The 23,419-nt window shown below is 46.5% G+C and overlaps 1 protein-coding gene across 2 annotated transcripts in view; it reads right to left on the reverse strand.

Moving 5' to 3' along the window:
- Window positions 1–12,728: 12,728 nt before the first annotated feature.
- DAAM1 (dishevelled associated activator of morphogenesis 1) overlaps window positions 12,729–23,419 on the reverse strand; it is a 188,772-nt gene continuing 178,081 nt past the window's right edge. For both annotated transcript variants that reach the window (XM_074956423.1, XM_074956422.1), the window contains 3 exons: window positions 21,574–21,705; window positions 18,610–18,780; window positions 12,729–15,111 (listed from right to left, as the gene is read on the reverse strand). In XM_074956423.1, coding sequence (XP_074812524.1) covers window positions 14,902–15,111; window positions 18,610–18,780; window positions 21,574–21,705 — 513 coding nt within the window. In that variant the 3' untranslated portion in view covers window positions 12,729–14,901. The remainder of the gene's footprint in view (window positions 15,112–18,609; window positions 18,781–21,573; window positions 21,706–23,419) is intronic.

Genomic DNA, 23,419 nt, shown 5'->3' on the forward strand with positions numbered 1-23,419 from the left:
GAGCTGGACAGAGGTGCTCTGAATTACAGACATCATCAACGTACAGTGTTGTGCTTAACGGGTGCAATGTCGCTGTTAGTGGCCAGCTTGAAATTAAAGTTTTTAAATGCAGGCACTTCTTTTGAGCAAGAATCCTGAAAAAATGAGAAAGCACTGAAAATCCAGGAATCTTGATGGAAAGTGTATAGAAAGGAGAATTGCGTGATGATGGGGGATTTCAATCTGGAGGATATATACTGGATGTGTCATGCTGTAACTAGTAAAGTAACTCTGGAGTTCCTAAAAATCATAGATGATAACTATCTAAGGGCTTGTCTACACTTACCGGGGGATCGACGCATGGCGATTGATGCATCGGTGGCCGATTTAGCGGGTCTAGTGAAGACCCACTAAATCGACTGCAGATCTCTCTCCCGTACTCCACCTGAACAAGAAGTGCAAGGGGAGTCGACGGATCGACATAGTGTAGTGTGGACCCTGCGGTAAGTAGATCTAAATACGTCGACTTCAGCTATGTTATTCATGTAGCTGAAGTTACATAACTTAGATCGAGCTCCCCCTGTAGTGTAGACAAGGCCTAACACAACAAATATTGTAACTCAGTGTAATTCCATATTAGCCCTCATTTTGACTGATAAAGATAAATTGATCAGTGACCTAAATATTGACGGTTGCCTAGGTGCAAGTGATCATGACCTAATCTCATTTGCTGTGTGCAACCAGACTACAGTCCCAACAATAAATATATTTGGTGCTTTTAAAAAAGCGGTTTCCCAAAGCTGAAAACAATTGTGAGCAAAATTGAGTAGGAGAAAAAGAATGTGAATGATAATTGGGAATTGTTTAAGAATGCTTTTTAAATACCTAAACCACACGATACCACAATCTGGAAAGAAAGCTTCTTTGGGTAAAAAACTTCCTGATTAAGAGGAGAGATGAAAGTAGCAATGCAAAATAAAAAAAAAAATATTATATAGCAAATGGAAAAATGTGGAAGTTAATAGCAATGAGCACAAATTGGCACTTCGTACATGCAGACTATTGATAAGGGAAACTAAAGGTATCAGTGAAACATCTGTGGCCAATAGAGGAAAGGAAAATAAGGAATTCTTTATATATCAGTAACAAACAAAATCCTAGCAATGGTATAGGTCTGGTACTAGATAAGGATGGTGAAATTGTAAATCATGAAGTAGAAAAAGCAGAAGTGTTCAATAAATATTTCTGTTCTGTGTTCAGAAAGATGATGATGCATTCATATCTTACTCTGATAATACAATACTTTCTACTCAGTCAGTAACTAGGGAGGATGTTAGACAGCAACTATTAAATGTTTTTAAAACTGCAGGAATGGATAACTTGCACCCAAGAGTATTAAAAGAATTGGGCAAGATGCTATCTGAAACATTTAAGTTGATTTAAAATGGAATGGTAAGTAATGAAAGAGACAAGTCAGTTATTCAGGTCAACATGGACCACTTGGTAAGGTTGGCTTGTTTGAGTAACATGCTTTAATATGCCCAAATGCAATATCTAGCAACAAAGAATATAGGTTACACTTACAAGATAGGGGACTGCAGCCTGGAATGCAGTGAGACAGAAAAGGACTTAGATATAACAGTAGATAACCTATTAAACGTAACCTTCCAGTGTAATGCTGTAACTAAGAGGACAAATACAATCCTTGGATGCATAAGCAGGAGAATATCAAATAGGAGTAAGGAGGTGGAATTACCTCTGTATATGGTAAGAGTGAGACCATTACTGGAATATTGTGCCCAATTCTGATATCCACACTTCACAGAGGATATTGTTGGAATTAATATTAGATAATTACAAATATTAATATGAGTGTCTGGGGGGGGTGTCTCTAAGTTAACAAAGGAATTTATGATTAAGTTTGAAGGTCAAATGGTATTTTATACAATTGCTCTAAACCTGCCTACCAGCTTAAAATCAGCTGTCACTACACCCAAGACCAAGGCAGTAAGGTAGTATTCAGAAGCATGTGATCGGTACACTTACAAATAGGCAGCCAGTGGGGAAAACTGGTTCATCCTGGTGTGCTCCAGCCTGTTCAGGTAAGGTCTGACAAAGAACTCGCCAATTCCAAATCTTTTTATACCTTTTCACAAACCAACAAGGTCACCACCAATTACCACTGGAGCTAAGAACTAATTTAAAGGCAGTTCACCCGAATGTTCAATTTTAATCCAGAGAAGAATTACAACCTCCTTTCTCCCTCAGATCTTTCCTCTCTGTCTCTTCCCTTCCTTCCTGCTGACCACCAGCTTTTCACTGCACCTGGTTCACATAGGCTTGGCTTTGCAGATGACACTGGTATCCGGGGTGGAAGTTCCATGTAGGCTCCTGAAGACAGATTCTTATTGTCTTATTTAAAGCCCTCTGCAGTCACCTCTATAGTTAGAGACCTTCTTTTTAGAAACTTCCCCTTATCTCAGCAGTTGTTCTTTGAACCAGATACTCTCCCTACTTCATTCCTTCTGGCCCTATAACTCATTGTTTTCAAGGCCTTCCTTCTCCTTGCTGGTCAGGGCCTTTCTTTACAACACACATTTTTCCTTAACCAAACTTAAGCTAACTCGAATTTGTTGATTTCATATTTATCCTACGGATGTTGACAAATTAAAAAGGGTTCAGAAGGGCGCCAGAGGCTTCTGAAGCTCAATCTGTGTAGTTTATCCAAGAGAAGATGATTTGGTCACAGTCTACAAGCACCTATATGGAGAAGAGATTTCTGATAGCATATGGCTCGTTAATGTAGCAGATAAATGTATAACAAGATCCTCTGGTCAGAAGTTGACTCGAAACAAATTCAGACTAGGAATACGGTGCAAATTTTTAACGTTAAGGGCAATTAGCCATTGGAACAACAACGTGGTGGTTTCTCCATCACTTGAAGTCTTTATAATCAAACTAGCTGCCTTTCTAAAGGAGATGCTGTCCCACAAACAGAAGTTATTGCTCGATGCAAGAATTACTGGGGGAGGTGAGATGCAGGAGGTCAGCCGAGATGAGCATCATGGTCCCAGCTGGCCTTCAAATCTATGCATCTCCCCTTATAATGAGGCACTTCCCTGTTGGCACTGTTTTCTCCCCCACGAGTGAGAACATGTCACATCCCAGGACAGCCGCTGCCCAACAATTGCTTCATTTTCTAACATGGGCACTTGTTTTGATAAATGGCTGATAAATACCTTCTTCATGCTCAGGATCAATGTCATTTTCCCCAGTACTCACTCAGACTAGTTAAGGCTGAAAAAGCAGGAACTCGGCAGATTTGCTCCAAATGAGCTGATGTGCTGTTTTGCATGTTTTGATGAATATGCATTGCCTAATTTACATAAATGTCAGCAAATAGCCTGATTACCCCAATTTAAGCCTGACAAGTCAGCAGCATGGAACATGCTTTAGGAATAAAGCGGTCGCTGTGCTCCTTGCTGGCTCTGGTATCTTGCCTGGGTTGGTGGCCAGATAACCTAGGCAACTCCTTGAAGCTTTGTCCTCTTACTCCTCCTTTGGGAGGGGATGTAGCTGTGTTGCCAGCCCTAAACTGGGAGGGGGAATCTGGCTGCTTCCTGCCATCACTTGGGCTTTCTCTAGCTGGGCTGCTGGAGGCTCCTTTCCCCTCACTGCCCCTGCTTGCTACTCCCATCCCTTGCTTGAGGGAGGAAGGAGGGTCCTGGCTGGGCAAGAGGAGGGTCCTGGCAGGGCTGGCTGCTCCCTGGCTGGAGATGGGGCCACAGCCACAGCTCAGGGTCATTCTAGCCTTAATCTTGAGTCTCTGGCCAGTGGTGGATTGGGGGTAGGGTGACCAGATGTCCCAATTTTATAGGGACAGTCCCGATTTTGGGGGCTTTTTCTTACATAGGCTTCTATTACCCCCCACCCCCGTCCCGATTTTTCACGCTTGCTATCTGATCACCCTAGTTGCGGGACTATGCTCTGGGCCACATTTTGTGGTTAGAGTCCTCCCAGATGCCCAAAGGACTGACCACCCTTCCCCCGCCAAAAAAATCCTATAGGTTATAAAGCCTAGAACATCTCTTCAGCTTCTCCAGAACAGGCCCCTCCCTGCTGGGGCTGGATCCCCGTACCACCCGACTGCTTGCTGTCCTTGCATTGTGGTGGACAGGGTAGGAGCCCTGGATGCCTTTGGCTGCTTTAGAGCCACAAAACAGATGAGATATTGAAGTTAAAACATCACTGAGAGCTTCCCACATGCAGACCAGGGGCTGCAGGTGGGCTGATAAACCACATCTGTCTGAAACTGCGGCGCTATCGGCTAGACCAGCATTTGTTAACCAGTGGGTCGCGACGCCCAGGGTCATGAAAGGCAGTCAGGGGACGGGGTAGCAAGACATTAAAAATTTTATACTCTAAGCACAGAAAAGCTCTCTCCCCCACTCCCCTCACTGTTCAAGGCCAGATATTCTCTGTTAACCTCTAGAAACACACACACACACACACACACACAACTTGTATTGGTCTTTTGGTGTTGTCACGGAGATATGTTTTACTCATATTTATACAGTAAACATAAGCGGACGCAAACATTTTTGACTATGACTAAGGGGCTGTGAACCAGAAAGGTTGAGAAACACTGATCTTGACTAATATTATTTGTTACACAGAAGCTCCTAGAGGCCTTGACTGAGACTCTGTAAAACCATGTTGTAAGAGACAACCCCTGCCCCAAAGGGCTAGTTTAGAAGCTAAATTCTGCTCTTATATGCATGTGATTAAATCCAGAGTTACACCCATGCTTTTCTCTGGAGTTACTCCACATTTACAGTGGTGAAATAGAGCAGATTTGCTTCTAAGTGTTTATAAATGTAAATATCCATTGCTTGAAAATAGACCCAATGTAACTGAACACAAATGTCTGTCATAGAAGTCTGCATATAGGACCCAACTCAGCAATGGAAAATCTGGTTAATGAGACGTCATCTTCAGCATTTAGTAATTTGAATCCAGTAAATCAGCATTTGTATCTTCATCCCGTGTGAAACCATGCTAGAGCATGGAAGAGCAGGCAGGCCAAGAGCTGTGTGCAGGGCTTCCATGAAGATCTGCTTCTGCTTGTCATTTCGGCTGCAGGAAATCCTTTGTTTACCACAAAGGAAGCACATACATGGTTTTGCCCTCCCTGGTTTTCTTCCACGTGAGATCTGAGATAAAAACTTAATGCTGTTGCTAAGGCAACTGCTCTAGAAATGAAAAATAATTGCTGGGAACATAAAGCCACAGTACAACCAGGTTCTGGTGCTGTAGTCACGGTGCATTTTAGACAGTTTACCCTCATCATTTGAGAATGAACTATTTCCAAGTGATCCATAGTGCTTTTCAGCTGGGAGATCTGAAAGCACTCGCTAAAGAAAGGTAGGTGCCATTATCCTCATGGTGAAACAGAGGCATAGAGAGATTAAGGCCCAGAGCCAGTGGGAGTTAGGATGCCTTAAAAAGAACAGGAGGACTTGTGGCACCTTAGAGACTAACCAATTTGAGCATAAGCTTTCGTGAGCTACAGCTCACTTCATCAGATGCATTCAGTAGCTCACGAAAGCTTATGCTCAAATAAATTGGTTAGTCTCTAAGGTGCCACAAGTACTCCTTTTCTTTTTGCGGATACAGACTAACACGGCTGCTACTCTGAAGCCTGTCGGATGCCTTAAGTAACTTGTCCAAGCTCATAGGGGTGGATTTCAGGGGCAGATCCAGGAATCAAAGCCAAGCTGCCAGGTTCTTACACAAGAAGGCAGCGTGGTGGGCAGGACTTTGGAAAACGTCGTTTATAGGCAGGCTGGGCAGAATTCAATGTTTATTTTAAAGATTTATTTTTATTGTTACAGGTGCTGGCAATGAAGGGGAGGGAGTAAGGTTAGCGCCGAGAGCGGGGCTGCAGGAGGCTCCCTACACAGCCAATGGGGCCTAAGATGCTGGGGCACAAAGTGCTTGGGAAGCTGCAGTGCTGACCTGCGGGAGCAGAGACCCCCAGTCAGGACTGCAAGGAGGAGGTAGAGGATGAGCCCCGGCCATGAGGACAGAGTCATTTAGCAAAGGGTTGGCCTCCCCCAGGGCTGGGGGTGGGGCTCCTCTCAGTCCCAGCCAGCCAGTCTCTGCTCTGCCCCACCAGGACTGCAGCCTTCCCCATGCCCTGAGCCTGCAGGGCCCAGGTGGCACCGGCTCTGTGGCAGCACAGAGAGCCCCCTGCAGCCACAGGAGTGAGGAAAGGGGTCCGTGATGGGGGAGAGGGGCCCCCGAAGGGATCCCTGCACTTCTGCAGGGATGGTGACACCCGCTCCCTGCAGGCACAACCGGGGGAGGCTGCAGGTCCACCAGCTGCTCCTGAGTGGGTTTTGTTTGTCGACAGCAGCAGAAATGGACATTTAATGACACCTAGCAATTAAACGCGAGTCCTGCCATGCCTACTTCTAGCTGTGTCATTCCCCTGTAACAAAACGGTCCCTGTCCCAAAGGTGACCTGTCACCATATTAAAGGCACAAGCCCTAAAGGTCCTTGCCGCATGACATCATAACCTAGGAAAGGAAAATGTTCAGGCTCATCCCAGCCATCGTCCTCTGCAGGAAGGAGCGCTGGTGAGCCAGGCACCCCAAACGCAGACCGTTTGGAGCCATGGCCAAGAGCACGAAGCAGCAACGATAATTGTCCAAGGATCCAAGCAGCAGCAGTCGCTGCCCCTAGTAAAGTGTTCCCCTAACCTGAGCATTTAGCTACGTAGGAGGAAGAGGCAAGAAACTCCCAGCAGTCAGCCGGATACCTGTGAAGGGATTTCGCACTCCTCTGTCTCTCCCCCCCACGCCTCAGAGCGCTTTCGCCTTTTACTTGCCGAGTCAATGGAACAGTGAAGTTACTCGATAGGCCAGCAGTTCTCAAACTGTGGGTCGGGACCCCGTGTTAATGGGGTCGCCAGGGCTGGCGGCAGGCTTGCTGGGGCCTGCGGCTGAAGCCCGAGCCCCACTGCCTGGGGCCAAAGCTCAAGGACTTCAGGCCCTGGTGGCAGGGCTTTTGCTGGACAAGCTCAGATTTCAGTTCCCCCCTGCTGGGGTCATGTAGTAATTTTTGTTGTCAGAAGGGGATCATAAGAACATAAGGACGTCCATACTGGGTCAGACCAAAGGTCCATCTAGCCCAGTATCCTGTCTGCTGACAGTGGCCAATGCCAGGTGCCCCAGAGGGAATGAACAGAACAGGTAATCATCAAGTAATCCACCCCCTGTTGCCATCGCGGTGCATTAACCAGGTATTTTGTCTAGCTCCCTAGATTAATACCCGCACAGTTACTTAGCATCAGAGGAAAACATAGGGTTGCCCGGGGACAATATAATCCAACATGAACATCTCAGAGGCTAGTAAGATAGCTGGTGGCTCTCCCAGAGCTGAAACAGCCTTGCATGGACCTCGTAGGAAACATCATAGTGAAAGCCTTAGGGCTCGGCCTAGTCTGGACTAGCCAGGTCAGCTCTCTGCTTTACCTTCTTCACCAACCCCCTCCCCCATCACGTCCAGAAGCGCTATGGCATGGCTATTCTAGCAGAAGGCAGGGAACCACGTTCTGTCCAAGGAGCCATATGAAGAGAGTGGATATTGCACCTCCTACCCTGCATTAGATAGAAGAGAGGTCAAATGACTTCACTTTAGGGTGACCCCCATTGTGTATTATATAGAGGAGCCCTTATTTAGACCCTGATTCAGAAAAGCATGTGAGAATACTTAAACCCAAGGGAGCCAGCATGGCCTAGTGGGTAGAGCACTGGCCTGGTGCTCAGGAGACCTCGGCTCTAGTCCCACCTCACCCAAGAGACGAGTCATTTGAACGTTCCTGTGCCTCAGTTTCTCCATCTGTAAAATGGGGATAATGATACTGCTCTCTTTTGTAAAGTGCTTGGAGATCTACTAATGACAAGCTAGGTGTTCATTATGTGTTCAACTTTATGCACATGCTTACGTGCTGTCCTGAAGTCAGGCTGTGGCACTTAATATTCCCTGACCCCAAAGGGAGTTAAATAATTGATCTGATAAAACATGTATTTTAAGCATTAATACTGCAAATAATCACTGTGCTCCAGTATGGAATTCACTAGCCCCTGGGGGGAAAAGTGCTGTAGAAATAAGCTTTGCCCTGGATTTTAGCTCCCTTTATAGCCCTGAAACAGAAGCTGTGACTTCACTTCAGTGAAACACAGAGCTTCTCTCGGGCACCAGTCTCCCCCATGTCGCGGGACACAGCTCTCGCCCCTCAGCACATGCACTTTTAATGCTTATTGGGAATTTTTCCTAACCAAACTAATGCCCCGACTCAGGCTGACCAGAGGAAAGAAAAATTCAGTCCGGGCACTGGTTTACAACCAACCAACCCAGAGACAGGTAAGTTGTGAAAGGATAAAAAGACAATTGACTCAACCAGAGTTAAGGGGAAAGAAAGTAAAAATGCCAGACAATGGTTCATGTCATCACTTACTGCTATGGTAATTTGGTTTTGAACTGATGAAAAAGCATGGAGAAGGCTAAAGAGCACGTGAGACCTTTTCCTCTGCAACTCGCTGACTGGCATTTTTCACATGGTCTTTGTGCTGCTGAGCAGCGAACGCCTCCTCCACTCGCCTTTCCACCGGGGGGGTGGGGGGGGTGGTGTGTGTGTGTGTGTGGATGATGTTCAGATTCAGGCCATGGAGACAGAAACGGTCTCTGAACAAGGGACTATTCTTCAGTACGTAGCAAGGAGTTTCTTCCACTCCCGCTCCCCCCAAACCAGTCACCCCCACTTCTGCATTTTGGTTTGGGGTGGGCAAAGCCCACTAGAGCAGGGCAGGAAGGGATTAAAGGTCCCTGTTGGGGCTGCTGGCAGAGGCCAGCCACATCCCACACCACTGTTCTATAGCCGAAGGCAGAAGAGAGTGAGTGGATGCTCTGAGCAGCCTGGGACTAGAGCCCCTGGAAGCAGGCCAGCTGGTGGTTAACCTGTCTCACCGATTTTATTTGTTAGTGGAATCAGATCCCAGGCATGAGGACTAGATCTTAGAGCCAGAGCCCTACCTGTGCTGTATCTGCCCCCTTCCTCCCCACGCCTGCTGGCCCTACTCCCACACCACACCCCTATTTCCATCCCAGAGAGGCCAAGATGGGAGCAGCAGCAGGGCATCTACCCCCTCTTCCAGAGGGTCCCCCCAGGACTTACCCCAGCTGCTGGGGTAGAGCCTGCTGGGGTAGAGTGGTACGCTCTCCCCCCAAAGCAGCAGGGCTTAGCCTGAACACCCAGGAGAGATGAATGGGGCAATGCACACCTCTGGGACCGATTGCTTCAGACTGGCCTCAGGCGCAGCAGCGTTAGTTACACTCGGCTTGCAGGGCCAGGCTTTTCTTTACAGACATGAGGGCCAGAGATTTCCTTTTTATTTTTAAATCTGAGCTTCTGACACTCCCATGACTCCAGGTACTGTGCCCCTTGATACAAAGCCTGTGCCTAAATCCAGCCCTGCCTGGAGCTGGTGGGGAAAGTCACCTACTTCCAGCCTTCTTTTAAGAATCGATTTTTGTTTAGCCATTTGGAGTTCGTGGAAGGGACAGCTCATGGGACACGCTGTGTAGTGCCCAGCACAGTGACTTCCCCAGTGACAGAGTTTGGCTGTTCACATCTCTTTAAAACGTTTGTTATCCTGCTGTCATCTGGTGAGGGAGAAGATAAGGTCTAATTTCCCAGTGAGCTAGGCCCTAGGTGGGTGGGTTCTGGCTATGGATATTTATTCACAAGCCGGCTGAAGTGCAACATGCAGATCTCCCCACCCTCAGCCCAGAGGCAATAAAGGAGAGGCTGATCTCTCTTGCTCCCTGCAGTCCCAAGGGGGCTCCTTGGCATGGAGCACAAAATGCTGCCTTGCCACCCAGAGCCATTTGCAGGAGTGGCAACAGCTGAGCAGAACATTCCAGGGCCATTCTACCTACGCAGGGGCCATCTAGGGGAGTGCTGTTGCCCCTGCTCCAAACAGGATCATTGTGACTCACTGCCCCTCTGCTCCACTCCCAGCTGGCCTCTGCTGCCGCATGGCAATAAGCATGCTGGGACCAGGGCCACGGCGCACCTCTGGCTACACCCGCTGGGCCCGGGCTGTTATTCGAGGAGCTGCTACGTTGGGATTCTGTCTTGTATCTGCACTTCAGAGACAGAAGGAGATGGGGGGTTGAGGGGGGTGGGATGAGGATTTCTGAGCCCTCTCACCTCCCCTGCCCCATGCAGCCAGTGAGCCGTTTGCCTGAAGTAGGTCACAGGGTGCTGCCTGAGAAAAGAAAATTAAAGTTCATGGAGGATAGATCTGTCAATGGCTATTAGCCAAGGTGGTCAGAGACCCAGGTATCCCAAAACCTCTGACTGAGTGACCAGGGATGGAGGACACACAGTTGCGCTGTTCTGTTCATTCCCCCTGAAGCATGTGGCACCGGCTGCTGTCGGAAGACAGGATACCGGGCTAGACGGACTGTGGGTCCAGCCGTTCTTATGCTCTAAAGATTTCCAGAAACAAAAGCACTAGGATCAGCAGATGGGCTAGACCAGTGTGTTCAGAAACATGGCAGATGCCACAACTCACCGCTCGGCTTGGCTGCAATCAGTACCCAGCCAGCAATGTCTGCTCGGTATTGCACAGCCCTGTCTCCTTCGTGGCACCAGACCCAAGGGCATCCGCAGGGACTCGCTGTTCCCCGGATCCAGGCATAAGGAATTCAGTAATCACAAGAGACAGTTTCAAAGGTTAGGAAGAGGATACATGTAAATGATTGTGCCTCAGAAACAAAGATACCCTTTTCCATTCATGGTCACGGCGCGCGTTAGTAAACAAGCACAGCGCTGACTGCTGCATCCTCTTCGGCGGCACTGCCTTCGCCACGGGTCTCAGTTAACTGACACAGCAACCTCCTCTCCCAAGCCCTCCCCCGCCCGCAATCTCTTCTGAGCTGGAGGGGTGGGGGCTGGATGCACAATCAGTCCTGCAGGAACATCTGAAATTGGTCTCTGAACACTGGAATCCGGTCTCACTCAGCCCTGTGCAGAGCAATGGCAGGAGGTCGACGCACCACTTATGCCCCATGTCAACTCACACAGCTAGGCGTGAGTGGTGCAGACACTTCACACTGACTCTGCGCCCGGTCGGACTGCAACCTCAGATTGCAATCAGCGGCTGACCTGCCCTTTTGATCACACAAGGGCACTAGACAAAAATATATTTCTCCCCCCAGCCCCTCACTTAGCTGTTCCTTGCTCAGGTAGCCCTGTTCTCCCCTTTCTCCTGTTCCTCCCACCCTACCCATGTCTATGCTATTCCCCTCCCCCATCCATGTTTTCATCTCCCTGCCCTTCAGATACCCCAATCTGACCAACCTCATTGCTCTGCCTGCTCTCCCCCTCCCTCAAACCCCCTCTGCTCCACAGCGAAGAGTAGATCTCTCCCTCCTCACTTTATTGCTCTGCCTTGGGCCAGGCTCTGTTAAACTGCAGCACCTCCTCCACTCTGGGCTCCATTCCCGACTGCCACAGACTTCCTGAGCGACCTGGGGTGAGTCACTTAGGGCAAAAGGGCTTACCTGACTCAGGAGTCTAAGTCCTATTGACTTTCAGACTCTTTGGAAAGCTTTGCTTTTAATCTTTTGTTCCTTAGCGAAATGGAGACAGTAATTCCTTCCCTTTCAGGGGTGCCACCAGAGTGAATTCACTGGCTGTGAGGTGCTCAATATGCAGACTGTACCAGCACACAGGTTGATACTCCAGGCTTACACTGGCAACAGACAGACTAGAATCTGGCCCTTTGTGAACTCATTTAAAAAAAACCAACACGTTTTTTGTTTCATCTGTCCTTAGGGATCGGCAGCCTACTCGAAACTATCCAAAATAGGCTGCTTCACTTTCTTCTGAGGACACACAGGAATGGCTGCTCTACAAGTCGGCTTGAAAAATAACTCGTGGGCTCCGTGGATGTACACTCAATGCAATTCTTTTGCTTTATTGCATATTGCCATCTTAAAAAATGTACAGTCTCATAACATACACAGCATTTCCTGGCAGCTAAACTACTAACATTCTTGCACCTAACTTGGTTGACTATTAAGCTACGAAGGTCCATGACATATACTTCAGTTCACAAGTAATTTTTTCCTTTTTGGCATTATTAAAAAAAAAATCTGTAAAATACACACCCAAGAGAAGAGTGGCTACCGACACCAGCACCTGTTTAAAAGTAGCTTTCAACAATGGCACATGAAATTACCTGCACACGGCCTTTTGTTTGGAAAGAAAACTAAATAGCAAACGCAGCCCAATAACCAGGCTGATGGAAAACAAGAATGATCTGGAAGGGCAACTAAGCTCCCGAGCCTCCACGGGAATCCCACAGGGTGAAGCCCGAGAGCACCTCCTGGCTACACAGGCTGCGGAAGCGGGATCCCAATGCAGGGCTGGAGGCCTTTTCAAAACGCATTATTCTAGCTAAACAATTAACTGACCATTCCTCAGATCATCAGACATGAGACTCCCCCACCCACCAAAAAGAGTCCGTTCCCTAAATTGTGTCAGCCCAAATTTCTTAAGCCATAAATAGAAAATATAAATAGAGGCACTTTAGTTAAGGAACAAGAATCACCATTAAACGTTTTTTTCCCTTCTTCTTAAAACAAAGTGCTTCACTCCCAATCTTTGAAAATTTCCAGGTTTCGCAGTTGCTTTGATAGGAGGTGCAGGACTTTACTGAGCCGTAACTTTATATTTATTACTACTTTATACGCTTTTTTTTATACTTACAGTGTGTCGAACGTTGCAATGAGGAAAAACAAAAATTGTAAGACCACTGTTCTTGACAACTCTTTTTAGAGTGATACTTCACAGCTTTCAGAAAGCACAGAGACCCCGGGCCGGCTCTAGGTGCTAAGAACCATATTTTTATACAATTAGGTTAAACAGCACATTTGCTATACAGTACATATAGGAAAAATGACATCCCAATCCCACCGATAATACCCATTACATGAAAAACTTATTTCGAATAGTGTTAATATCTAGTACAACAGGGACAAACTAATCTCTCCACAGGAAAAAGAACAAAAAACAAAAAGATCATAAGAATATTGATGGTATAAAAGTTTGTTGGTTTAAAAAAAATAAAACCATCACAAATAAATAAAAGCAAAAAGTAACAGTCTTCCATATATTCTGTATAATTTAAGAATATTAAGTGTTACTAGGTTAATGGCATTTACTTTTTATTTTCCAATTTTTTTAATTTTTTTTTTAAATTTATGTATTTATTACTTGTTACTATTTTACTCCCTGAGCTTTGGGGTTTTTTTTGGACTGACATTTTACAGGTAGTTTTGCTAACAAATTTTAATGACAATATAAACAGCAAACCACTTGAAAAAGTACATTGTTAAGAGAGAAATATTTCTTGGCATCATTGCTACTGTATGTCTGTTAAAAACAAGCGGCCCGGTTCAAAGCCCACTGAAGTCAATGGGGGCCTGTCCCTCGACACAATGGGTTTCAGATCAAGTCCTTTGTGCATTGGTTTAAAAGACCTTCAGTTCTGACCTACATTTAGGTTACGTCTACACTAGAAAAGCTACAGCAGCATAACTGCGTGCTGCGCCGCTGTAGTGCTTCAGTGTGGACACCCGCTATGACTACCGTCACTGTAGGTCGTCCATCTCCTCAAGAGAAGGCTGCTAGGCCAACAGAAGAGTTCTTCCATTGACCTAGCACCGTCTGCACCAGGGGTTAGGTCGGCTGAACTACATCGCTCAGGAGATTTTTCACACCCCTGAGCGACATAGTTCGGTTGACTTAACTTTTCAGCGCAGACCTGGCCTTACAGAGGATACAGTTTGTCCCACTGAATAGAAAAATGGGGGAGGGCGAAGGGGGGGAAATGACAACACAAAGTTGATGCTCTTTGTCTCAGCAGAGAGCCCCTCCCTCCCCCGCTTCCTATTTGTCATGGGCAAGAAAACGCTGTCAAGTTAGAACTATGTCTATGTATTGTTATAGCAATAAGCACACTGTGATAATCTGTCTTCATCAAGAGCAAGGGTTGTGGAAAGAGAAGTACAGTGCTTCCCAAAAACAACTGAAAAGGGATTATCAAGAGAGTGTACAGTACGGAACTCACTGGAACCCGCACAAGAGCACAGATGTTCAAGTCTTGAATAATAATAAAATGGATTGTTTCCACTTGACTTTTTTCTTTTTTTTTTTTAAACACACTTCAGACTGTGTGCAAGGCTTTCCTAGTAGACTTTAACATAACTGTATTCTTACACCACCACTGCGGTCTCCAGGCTGATCCCCAGCAGTCCGTGATGACACCCCAGCACCAATGGTTAGGATAGCAGTGCCATTTTTGTTTCTCTCTGTGCTCTCCAACACCAGTTACACCAAGATAAAAAATTCCAAAGGGAGACCAAGTAGAAAATATTTCTCAATGCCTTTGTTTACTACAAGGAATGTTTTTGTCATCTCTTTCTTAGGAGACACAATGTTGTGCTTGTGCACCAGAATAACTACTTTTTGAACAATGTGGTTGAAGGAAAGAAAATGGAATTTGCACTCAGTGACCAGTGTCTATATACGTGTTTGTGTGGCACACATATATACACTGTCCTGCTTGACAGAGACAGACAGACACTTATATTCTCCATACATACCAACAACCAGACTTTTTATATACACAACACACACGCGCACACACACACACACACACACACAGAAAGAGTGTGCCACTGTTTCGGTTTGAATTACAAGGCAGTATAATGAAAAATCCTAGCCACTTCAAAAAGACTGCTAATCAGTTTTCTAAAAAAATGTTTACAAAACCAAAGGATCAGAAGTTGAGTTTGGTGACCGGCCTCTCGCGGCTGCTGTCCATCAGCTGGTTGGTGATGCGCTTGCGATTCCGTTTCAGTTTTGAAAGGTCTTTGTCAAAGACTTCACCTGACCGTAAAGCCGAAACGAGGTCGTCAAACTCCCCACCTTCCTCACTGTTTTCTTTCGCCTTTCTGGCCTTGCGCTCCCGCTCGCGCTGTTCTTTCAGCTGGGGGGAACCAAGAAGAAAAATAATCCAGCTCATTTTTTGTAACACATTGACCTGTATATAATTTAAGGCCTTGTTTTCGTTTTTTGGCCTGGTCTACATTTAAGTAATTTACCATCCTCCCTCTGTGGATTGGGGTGTGATTTTCTTTTTAAATCGAAATGGCTATACGGCTACAACCGCTTGAATGGATGCAGTTATATTAGTACAGAGGTGACTGACTGGTCTACTTATTCTCCCTCTCAAACCGGAAAGCAATAGCAGTATAAAGCACAGACATCCCAGTATACCTGAATCCAGAGTACGGGGCCGTATTGCTTTGAAGCAGGACAACCTGCTAGTGTAATAAGCCTTCAGGTACCGCTGCGACTAGAGCTGCGTTGCTCTAGCACAGGGGTGGCCAACCTGAGCCTGAGAAGGAGCCAGAATTTACCAATGTACATCGCCAAAGAGCCACAGTAATACCTCAGCAGCCCCCCAACAGCTCCCACCCCCCCGCTCCCAGCGCCTCCCGATCAGCACCTCCCCCTTCCTTCCTCCCCGCACCACCCGATCAGCTGTTTCGTGGCGTGCAGGAGGCTTGGAGGGGGACGGAGAGGAGCGAGGGCACAGCAGGCTCAGGGGAGGGGGGGGAAAGGTGGAGTGGGGGCAGGGCCCGGGGTTGAGCCGTGAGCACCCCCCACACACTGGAAAGTTGGCGCTTGTAGCTCCAGCCCCGGAGCTGGTGCCTATCTGAGGAGCCGCATATTAAACTTCTGAAGAGCCGCACAGGGCTCCGGAGCCACAGGTTGGCCACCCTTGGTCTAGCAGCACTTTCGGGAGCCCCCGGGTCTGCAGTGCACGTGTGCTGTGCCCCCACAGTGTGCACGGGAAGCGGGCCCTCTGCGCAACACACCCTTTGGGGGCAGCAGCGCACGCCCCTGTCCATGCCTGGCCTGGCCGAAACATTGAGATTTTCTGGATTTCAATATTGGGAAAAAAAATCCCCATTCAAAAAATTAAAAGGAAAAATTCAACTAACATTCCCTCATGTTCCGATCAGTGATCGAGCTAGTCAGAGACACACTTTTACACATTTCAATGGGAGGAAGGAAATAAAGAAAAATTGATGAAATTCTTTTGGTGTTTTCAGCCAGGCCTGGCAATGCTGGCTGAATACAAGGGGCAGGGGTGGAGACAGAAGACAAAGGCCGCAGCCCCATCTGTCCCCAGCCTATTTGGGGTGATCTAAGCCCCTTAGGGCACTAGCAGGGAGCAGCCTTTGTTTGACGGACCCCCACTCCACAGCGATCTCATCCTTTACTTAAAAACACCACCACAAGTGCCCCAGAACCAGTGTATGTTCGACAGCTGGCCAGTAGACGTAGTTATCTATTTTGGTCGCTGCTTAGCAGCTATGTATATTGGTGGGATTCCAGGACAGTGACTGTGGTAACATGGCGAGCTTCCTATGCACAGTGCAGCAACATCACACCGCTGGAGTTGCTTTTGGGAGAACAATCCCGGTTTTGTCCTTCTCTCCTATGAAAGAGGCTCAGGCATCTCTGCTCAGGCACGCCATAGTGACTATCAAAACCTTTATATCAGTTATCAGAACTGAACACAGTGGGGCCAAATTTATGCTTGAGGCAAGCTCGATAAGCTCTGTGGAGTTGAGCACCCCAATGAACTTGGCTCCTTTTTCCCATCAGATCATGAGAGGCCACGTACTGAGAAACTGAGTCTGCAGCATTGCCTGCCTACTGAGATGGTGACTTGTCCACAGCAGGAAACTGCAGCCGTTAGGACTCTCATAAGGTGATTCTGAAAAAGATTTGGGGGTCGTGTTGGATAATCAGCTGAACACGAGCTCCCACTTCTTCTTAGTGTACGTGCAACATGCCTCAGGCGGCACGTGACCAGGATTCACCACTGGTTGGTTGTCTGGTTAGATCGTTAGCTTGCTCGACCAGGCCACTGATGGGGAGTGTGACGTTAAGGCTGATCCATGCCCCCAGCTCCCACTGCAATACTGTGGCCAAAAGAGCTAATGCGATCCTGAGATGCATAAATAGGGGAATTTCGAGTAGTAGCAGAGAGTGTCTGTATTTGACGCTGGTGCAACTGATGCTGGAATACTGTGTCCAGCGCGGGTACCCACAAGTCGAGAAGGATGTTGATACATTGGAGAGGGCTCAGAGAAGAGCCTCAAGAATGATTCAAGGAATAGAAAACATGCCTTACAGTGAGACTCAAAGAGCTCAATCTAGTTAGCTTAACGAAAAGAAAGCTAAGGGGTGACTTGATTACAGTCTATGAGGACCTAAAGGGGAACGAATATTTAATGGGCTCTTCCGTCTAGCAGAGAAAAGTCTAACATGATCTAATGGCTTGAAGTTGAAACTAGGCAAATTGAGACTGGATATAAGACAGAACTTTTTAACGGTGGGAGTAATTAACCACTGAACAATTTACTGAGGGTTGTGCTAGATTCTCCATCACTAACAATTTTTAAATCAAGCTTGGAGGTTTTTCCTAAAAGCTCTGCTCTAGGAATTATTTTGAGGAAGTTCTGGGGCCTGTGTTATACAGGAGGTCAGACTAGATGATCGCAATGGTCCCTTCTGGCCTTGGAATCTATGAAACATCTGGCTTAATGCAAGATTTCACTTCCGTCCTGGCTCACACAGTTTCCAAAGGCAAAATAGTTGTGCCTGATCTGAAGTCATTAGGGACCCGTATTGGACTGCAATCTATGGTTATCTTAAAGCCACAGGTCCCTTTTGACTCTGCTGCCTGGAGCAAAATTGATAATGCTTTGAAGAGAAGCAATTAGCAGCATGTACTATTTATATTACAGTTGCACTTAGAGGACCCACCTGAGATGGAGGCACCATTGTGCCGTGGGCTACACATGCACAGAGAGAGAGATTCCCTGCTCTATAAAGCTAACCATCCTTGTTGATTTAGATGGGGGGGAGGGCCTTTCCTGGAGACCTCACAGTCTAAACAGACAAGACACACTAGGGTGGGAGAAATCAAGTCAGTATTATCCCCATTTTACAGCTTGGAAACAGACTCAGAGAGATGAAGTGACTTGTCCGAGATCACAGGAAGTCCGGGGCACAGCTGGATAGGCTGGACCCAGGTCTTCTACATCCCAGTGCCCTCTTCACAAGACCATCCTTCCTCTCAAGGGGAAGAGACGGACCTAGGTGGTTCCAGGTGGGATTTCCAAAAGTTCTCAGCATACGCTTAACTGTTCCCATTGAAGTCACTGGAAGTTCCACCATCCATGTCAAAGGCAGCAGAATTAGGTCAAGATGCAGAACTTCCAAAGTCCCACCCCACACTAGCCCCGAGGACTGAAATGAATCCTACATTTCTGAGCACATGCTAATGAAACAGTCCCCGTCTCAGTTCCTCCCTGTCTAGCATCCTGATGCACACGCGGACATTGACTCAACCAGGCCTACAGTACGAACACGAAAGATCGCAGCGAGCAGGTTTTCTTCTAACCTGTGCTTCCATGCGTGCCCGACGCTCCTCCTCCTCCTTCCTTTTCCTCAGGTTTTCGTTCTCCTGCTTGGCCTCAGTCACAGCTTGAAGAAACTGATCAAAGATCCCAAAGAACTCATCCGGCTGCATTTTGCTCGAGTCTTCCCCAAAGTACTTCACTGCCTTGGTAAACTGGGGAAAGAACAGGAAGGAGTAGTTTAGTAAGCTAGTGAGAGAATCCACTGAACCAATAAAATCCTTTCCTGAAAACTATCTGCCTGACAGATAACCAGAGTAATATTTAAGGTGGTATTTGATGGCACATGGAATTAAAGGGGAAATGATTATCTATTAATTCTAGTCTCAGTTTACCGGAAAAAAAAAAATCATCCTTTGTCTTCTGCTCATTAAGTGATGGCTTTTAAGAGAAGATTTTCCAGTTGGCTGTTCCTTTAAATGCCCCTTTTTTAAATCATGTAAGAAATTTTACACTCCTGTTTCTGCTTAACATCCTTTATTACCTAACTCGGTTTTATTAACTAAGCAGTAGTAAAAACAAGGAAGCAAAATATTGTGGTGCCAAAGACTGAAGACATAAAACTAATAGTAGACACGGCAGGGGCAGGAAACTTGCACTTTTAAGTTTTCTTTGAAGTATTTTTTGGGGGTATTATTTATTGTTGCCACATGGTTCAATATTAAAACCAAATGTGTTAGTGAAGCTTTTAAAAGGCATTTATTATTCAGCTCAGAAACAACATCAGTTAGAGGAGTAGGAAGTTTGCAAGACCTATAGTACCATTCATGGACAATTAATGTGATTATAGCAACATTGCAGCTAAGGTTGATGCAAGACTTCCATTATAAGCCCCTGCTTCTAGGTTTCTTTAAAACTGATAGAAGTTATCCTTTGGACCGACGTTCCTTGCACTTATTTGCAGCTTGGGAGAAGGAAAGGCAAGGCAGAGAGAGAGCGCGCGTGTCTAAAGCTTGTTAAAATTGTGATTGTACATTTTTGAGATTATCGAGTTTTAAAAAAAACAAAAACAAAAAAAACATTTACTAGTTACTTTTGTTTCCACTCTGCTAAGTAAGGATAAAGATTACGGGTAACATTTTTGAAAGTGCCTAAATTCACTTATTTTCAAAAGAGACTTAGCCACTTCCTAAGTCTCATTGAAAGTCAGTGGAACTTAGAATATTAAGGACCAGATTTTAAAAGGTATTTAGGGGCCTAAAGATACAAATAGGTGCCTAGTGGAATTTTCCAAAGCACCCACGTGACTGATTCCCATTGAAGTCAATGGCAGCTAGGCACTGCTTTTGAAAATCCCACTAGACACTTATCCTCACCTTTTAGCCCCTAAATAGACTATAAAGGGCCAGATTTTTAAAGGTAAGTCCCACTGACTTTCAATGAGACTTAGGAACTGAAGTGCTTAAAGGGGTGTGAACTGCATCACACACCAGTGTGCTGCGCTGTTACTCCCCTCCGTGGGCATTGAGGGCACAAGCTACAAGGTACCTACCTTGCGCTAACATAGTCCCATTGAAAAGAGGACAATGTTCACACGATCTAGGTGCCTTGCACCCTCAGCGTCCACACAGGGGAGGTACAGCACAGCACAACTAGTACGTTCTGCAATTCACACCCCTTAGTCCGAACTGCAGGGCAAAGTCTAAGGCAATTCTGAAAACGTTACCCTCCTACCACCCAGAACTTTCCAGAAGATTGACCCAGCGTCCCCAAAAATAGCGATAACGAGACTCAAACCCAGAGGAGCCTTTTAAAGGTGGGCATCACATTAACTGAACACAACGCGGGGCCCAGTGCCTGGCTGCTGCACTGTCTGACAGCTGTCGAAGCAGCAGCTCAGCCATTTTAGAGCAGGCCTTGAGTGACACTTAGGACTTGTCGACACTAGAGCGAGCCGTCAACTGGAGCATCTCCACTGACTGAAATGCACCTTGCGTCTATACATAAGAGAGTACCAGCTGATTGGCCAAAGGGCAGCATTAAGTTACCCTGATAGCTGGTACGGGTGAGTGCCCACTGCAGCTCAATCTGCTGAGCGCCAGCATGGATGCGGCCCATGGGGCTGTGACTGCCGACAGGTCCCATCTTCGATCATTCCCTCAGCCAGGGAACTTCAGAGACCTGCTGGCTGAGAATCCCACAACCCCACTCTGCACCCTGCAGATCAGGAGTGGAGGTGGCATTTCTATGGAGTGGAGTGGTACAGGGGGGAGACGTGGTCAGAGGACATGATCAGATGGGGCGGGAGGAGGGCTGAAGACCTGTGGTGCTGGAGTTGGGGAGAAGATATCTGAGGGCCAGGCCTGGAGGGCATTTATGGGCAGGCGGAAGGGTGTGTGTATTTGTGAGTGTGTGGGTGTGTGTGTGCGCGTGCACACGCGCGCACTCCGCTAGTAGTGACGCCGACTGAAACACAAAGTGCTCTAGGGCAGACGAGCCCATAAACTGCAGGATTTGAGAAAGGCTTCAGTCATCACTGGGTTAGTCCTCTCTTTCTCCGGAGATAGCAGGGTCAGCCACACAGGTCTCAGAATAGAAGAGTGAGGTTATGTCACTTTCAGGGAGTGCGTCTTTTCTGTTTGCAATTGATCACATGTATTGGTGTACGTACTGGTTGTATTTTCTGCTAATCAGTCCATCACTAGATACAATAGCATGCCTGCTCACTATCCTCAATCTTTGTAGGAGACCACTTACCACAGCATCCAGCAATAGTGTTTCTGACTTTGAAATGCTCAACTGTTCAAGTCCTTAAACAAAAAAAAAAAACCCACCACTGGGTTTGAGGGAAGGTTTTTTTGATAAAAATCTAATGCGAGTAGTTGATCCATTGTTTCTATCCTTTGGGGTAGATCTATGGACATACGACACACAATGTCAGAAGATCCTTTAATACCGAACCACTCCCCTCTAAAGTAATTCCCTATGGATTATACCAGGGATCTTACCAGTTCTTTAGCTTCCATCAGAAGATCTTCAACGTCGGAGAAGCCAAAGCTGGCTAACGTGATGAACTGGCTGACCACCGACACAAACTTGTCTCCAGGCTGAGAGAGCTGCGATTTCTGGTATTCCAGTTCCTTAAGGAAATAAATTTAATTCTGGTCAGTGTCTGTTTAAAAAGGGACATAGGATTGAGCATATTTAACAAACCCTAAATTTATCCTATCTTAAACCACGCTTTGTAAGTCTCTTTCCCCATGTAGAAGCTATAACACAGGTAAGATTTCAATTACTTTACTAAATGGTCTGACAATAAACCCTAGGACCTAGGTGTCTGATCCTGGGCACAAAGATGTGACATTGACTCTCTGTTCTTGCGAGAAAGCAGGGTGTCGAAATACATCAAAATATAAGAACAGGCATACCGGGTCAGAGCAAAGGTCCATCTAGCCCAATATCCTGTCTTCTGACAGTGGCCAATGCCAGGTGCTTCAGATGGAATGAACAGAACAGGTAACCATCAAGCGATCCATCCTGACGCCCACTCCCAGCTTCTGGCAAACAGAGACTAGGGACACATCCTCTCTACTCAGAGCAGGTACACTGAGCAGAAGTGATGCATGGCAAAACACACCCAGAGGTGGCAGGCCTCATTCTAGGACTACCTTTCCGGAAAGCGTTGCCAGAGCAATAATTGATTCTTATTGATTCCTATTCTGCCCAATTCCTTGGGGTGTGACTGTGCATAAACTGGACAATTTTCTGTTTTATTTCCCCTCTGAAACCAGCTAAACTGTTTGGAATTTGTCTGCCGAAGGAGTGGTACTGGCAGAACCACAGCTTCCCAGATTAGCATTTTGCTGCCATGTAGCTACAGAAGGGCACACAGTGTTCTCCATAGTTAGTTGGCTGTTTTCTAGTGGTTCCTCTTGAATTTTCACGTTAAGGCTGACAACATTCCCCAAGCCTCTGCAGAAATCAAATAAAGCTGAACAAACAGTATCAAACCTACAACCTGGTCTCATTTATGCAGGGCTTTCCCCTAAAAAGAAAAAAAAAAAAAAAAAAAAAAAAAAAGGGCAAAACTGAAGCTTTAACTCCACCACCATTTCTTTATACTATCAAATGCAAGAGTTATCAGAAAAACTATAGAAAGCCTATTACTTTTCTTGCAGTAGTTAGTTCCCCAAACAGCTATTATTTTCACACATATGCTCACACGCAGTCAGTACTGCTCAAGGCGCAGTTGCTATCATCGAAGGGAGCTGGGCACAACAGGATGCTTAGGAATTGCACGGCAAAACGTGCCCTCTCATCACTTACAGGCTCAATGTACTGTCAGGTCACCAGGTCAGGATTATTTTGGTGCTCACTCTGTCTACATCTATACATGGAATTGTAGAGAGCCACCCAACTATCAATAGATCCCCTTCTTCTACGTGCATGGAGATATCTTTCAGTCCATTTGTTCACCATTTCCTTCCCACGCCTCATGTGAGCTCAAGATCAAGCAAGAGGACCTGCTGTCTGATCCGGGGGCTCCATGACGGGCAGCTTTAGAGTTGCAAGCCGAGTACTCTTCATGGTTTTGGTCAACACAGCAAGTAACTAAACTTACTCCAACTCCCTGTGAATCTATTCGGCGTTTGGCTGATTTATTACCAGTGTACAGTAACTCCGGTCCCGAAGCAGCCTTGAGAGAACAGGCACACATGCAGGGCAGGAAGGAAAGACCAACTGATCTCCAGGAAGTAAGATAAAAGCAGCTTTGCTAAGGGCTTCCTGTCCTGCCTCCCTAAGGATGGATGCTATGAAGCTTGGAATCAGAGTGGACTATTAAGTGGGTAAATA

The sequence above is a fragment of the Natator depressus genome, chromosome 6, assembly GCF_965152275.1.
Source record: "Natator depressus isolate rNatDep1 chromosome 6, rNatDep2.hap1, whole genome shotgun sequence".
In the NCBI taxonomy this organism is placed as follows: domain Eukaryota; kingdom Metazoa; phylum Chordata; order Testudines; family Cheloniidae; genus Natator; species Natator depressus.